This window comes from Nicotiana sylvestris, chromosome 6 (assembly GCF_000393655.2).
Source record: "Nicotiana sylvestris chromosome 6, ASM39365v2, whole genome shotgun sequence".
Classification (NCBI taxonomy): domain Eukaryota; kingdom Viridiplantae; phylum Streptophyta; class Magnoliopsida; order Solanales; family Solanaceae; genus Nicotiana; species Nicotiana sylvestris.
The window spans coordinates 126250596-126254407 of record NC_091062.1 but is presented as its reverse complement, the minus strand read 5'-3'; the positions used below and the strand labels follow the sequence as shown (position 1 = coordinate 126254407).

General features: G+C 33.4%; 1 protein-coding gene across 1 annotated transcript; it reads left to right on the top strand.

Moving 5' to 3' along the window:
• The first annotated feature begins 210 nt into the window (after positions 1-210).
• LOC104241956 (zinc finger protein WIP3) lies at positions 211-3422 on the top strand. Its single transcript, XM_009796930.2, has 2 exons — positions 211-1004; positions 2548-3422. Exons 1-2 carry the CDS (start codon positions 390-392, stop codon positions 2980-2982), a joined length of 1050 nt encoding a protein of 349 aa, XP_009795232.1. The 5' UTR covers positions 211-389; the 3' UTR covers positions 2983-3422.
• The last annotated feature ends 390 nt before the right edge of the window (positions 3423-3812 follow it).

The window sequence follows — 3812 nt, the reverse complement described above, 5'->3', positions numbered from 1 at the left end:
TTATTAAAAGAGAGATTAGTAAAACTACGAATAAGACAAAATAACTGATACTTGCAAATTAAAAATATACTGCTGATATAAAATAGAAAATCCTACTAACTATTATAGGATTCTCCTTCAATAGTGAGCCACATATTTGTATGTCATTATCTACCCCCACCACTAATCCACAACCCCCGTCTCTATGTGAGACCAAAACCTCATGAATGAAGAAACTAAAGTGAGGAAAACAAAAAGTTCTTAAAAGACAAACCGAACCACTTTTCATAAATCAACCTTAAGTGGAGCTTTTCCCATATAAAAAGTCCAAATAAAAAGCCAATATAACCATCTAAGAGAATGAACTCTTGAATTGAAGAGAGAGAGTTCATTAATTCTTTCTCTCCAAAATGGGGATTAGGAACAATTACTCTCATATTGTTCAAGACACGGATCTTTGCTTTCAAGCTCCAAACTTCATTGAGTGGTTAAAACCATCATCTAATTCTTCTTCTTCATCTCCCTCTCCTTCTTCTTCCTCTTCTTCTTCATCCACCATCACTCAATCACAACTACTAATTCATCATGAGCCAACAAATCCCATGACTTTCTTGAAACTTCCTCTCCTTTACAATCCACAAGAAATTCAAGATATGAACATTAATCAAGCAATTCAATGTTTACCTCTTCTTAACAAATTAACCGATCCGAAAACGGAAAGGAAGGAGCAAGATATTGGAGAAAGAAAAAAGGAGTGTTGTGAAGTGAAGGAAGAAAAGATGGAGAGAGTTACAGTTTCTTTGCATATAGGGCTTCCTGATAGTTGTGATGTTGAAGCAAAGCCACCTTTTAGCTTCAAACAGGAAGAGGAAAATAGAGAGAAACTTAGCAGTAAAATTAAAGGTTGCAATTTCAACAGTGAGAGTAGGTTTTGGATACCCACACCAGCTCAAATTCTTGTTGGTCCCATGCAATTTGCTTGTAATATATGCAACAAGACCTTCAATAGGTACAACAACATGCAGGTTAGTCATGAACTTTATATGTCTTCTGAATTTTTGTTTGATATTTCAGCTTTCTCGTTTTTCTTTAAAGGCAGATTTAGAGTGAATTTTGTAACATCAACTAAACTCATTATTTTTTAGTCGACTTATATACGTACGTATACATAGGCACACATGAATGATAAGATTACACTCATTTTGAACTTAATATCAACTCTAGATCGTGGTTTTGTCTCTAATTTTCTTACTAAATGTGTTATTTAATCACAAATTCTATGATAAAACAACAAACAATTAATGAAATTACATATGCATGAGAAAGTTAATCTTTTCTTTATTTTGGTTTTAGTATGCTGAATTAAGTGATGATTATTTCAATCTTCACATCATTCATCGAGTTTTATCATCAGTATATCCTTAAATATATATTTCCTAACATTTTTCTGTGCTTAAAGTTTATTCATCTTATTTCGATTAATCAATATAAATAAATATCTGAAATACACTGCTGATAAAGCAGTCAATGCATTACAGATGACTGCTTACTCGCACAACAATCAGATTGATCTTTAATCAGTTTCTTCTCCTTCTTCTTTAATATGTCCCTATATAACTTCATTCCGTAATACCTTTTCATAATTTCTCCAAGAAAATTGACATAGCGCATTTACAGTCCACACCTTTTAATTTGTAGCAAAAATACTACACATTATATAAGCCATATGAATATTCATACTTGCTAGCAGGGGCGGATTTAGGCCCTCTTTACGGTGTACGTGAATCCATGGTATATACTTCGTAAAATTAATCAATATTAAATGTTGGCTTTCATGCTCCAAAAAGGTTAGATGGTGCACCTGGTTGAATGAAGCTATTTATTCAAAGATACTTTTTTCTTACTTTTTCAATGGTGCTAGAAATCCTAGATCCGCCTCTGCTTTCTAGTCCACCAAGTTTTACATTAATGGTTAAATAGCAAATTATAGTAAAGCTCTTGATCAAGGTGAAGCATTGGGCATTGCTGTTATTTGATTGTAGGATTCGACAAACAATTAAACGTAACCCTAATGTAAAGAGTTTCTCAAGCCCGTACAGTAGCACTATTCCAAATTAAGGAATCTTTACACTAGGTGGAATTGTAACTTAATGATTAAACTTCGTATAGACGCAAAAGAAAAAAAAAAGAAAAAAAGGAAATCCAAAAACCGATCAAGAAAATCAAAGGAAATGCATCTGCTGTCCCACATCTTTCTTCTTTTATCTATCCCTGTTTATGTTGCATTGTTATTACTTGAAACACAGGACAGACAACCGATTAGAACAAGTTAAATTACACTTTATAAGTGTAAAAAAATTATTTACATTGATCCACTGCGGAAATTTATGTATTATGTTTAGTGGCGGAGCCACCTTAATCCAAGGACCGTTAATTTCATCCGAAGATTACACTATGTAGTAGCTAGATTAAAATTTTATTTTTATGTATGTATACTATATCGTTTAATCCCCTTAAGTTTTTCATATTTTGGCAACAATTAGTAAAATTCTTGGATTATGTTTACAGATGCACATGTGGGGGCATGGTTCGGAATACAGGAAAGGACCGGAATCACTAAGAGGAACACAGCCAGCAGCAATGCTGAGGCTTCCATGCTACTGCTGCGCTCAAGGCTGCAAGAACAACATCAACCATCCACGAGCAAAGCCATTGAAGGATTTTCGAACCCTTCAAACACACTACAAGAGGAAACATGGAACCAAAGCATTTAGCTGTAGGAAATGTGGGAAGACATTTGCAGTGAAAGGAGATTGGAGGACACATGAGAAGAATTGTGGCAAGCTTTGGTATTGCATTTGTGGATCTGATTTTAAGCATAAGAGGTCTCTTAAAGATCATATTAGGTCATTTGGTAAAGGCCATTCTCCTCACCCTTCTCTTAATAATGGCAATTTTAATAAGGAGTGCACTAGTGATGATGAAGTTAATCTCACTAATTAGTGGAAATTATTCTTCAAGAGTAAGCAAGAATTTCTCTTTGCTAATTCAATGAAATTCTTGACTACTCTTGGAGTTTACATGTTCCCTTCAAGCTCTTTTTAAGCTTCTTTTTTTTTTTTTGGAAAAAATGTGCAACCCTGGCAATTGCTCGGCAACAAAAAATTCTCAGGCATGGGAGGGGTTTGTTGAGGAGCATTAGCATGCTGGTGAGCATTATTAAGTACTACATATATAGAGATTGGTTTTTTTAACTAATATAATTTAGTGTATTTGTAAGAATAAAGTTGATAAGCTAAGTGATGAAGCAGGTGAATTTTCTTCTTTGTTGACTACTAAGTTTCTTATTCCCTTGTGATGATGGGGAAAATTTATCAGCTTCATTGCTAACTTTTGTAATATTATTCCATAATTTATTGAGTTCCATTGTTTGTGTCTCCTTATATATCTTGTGAACAATTTAGTCTTTTCGTTTTACTATCTGTATAGATAGCTGCAAATAATACTATCAACAGGTAGAAATATGGGCAAAATACAGTGATTTCGTAACATTTTACTCAGCGGCAAGTAGTTGTTCCCAAAAACTCCTTTGAGTACTCTCAAAATTCAAATTATATTGTATCGTATAAATTGGTCTAGAGAAAGTATTTTCAGGTAATGGTTATATATATATATATATATATATATATATATATATTATGGATGTTCATTTAGTACTCCGTTGTAAATAAGCTTCCTGAAGAAGTTTATCATTTCGGTACTCCGTTATGGATAAATATTACCCCCGCAGAAGATTATCTAGATTTGGTACAGTAGCAGCTTACAAGCAACTT

What these genes read in the sequence shown, in the direction of transcription:
- LOC104241956 (XM_009796930.2), top strand. Translation starts at nt 390, where the DNA reads ATGGGGATTAGGAACAATTACTCTCATATTGTTCAAGACACGGATCTT. An exon ending in ATAGGTACAACAACATGCAG is followed by an intron (nt 1,005 to 2,547) that starts GTTAGTCATGAA and finishes TTATGTTTACAG; the next exon opens with ATGCACATGTGGGGGCATGG.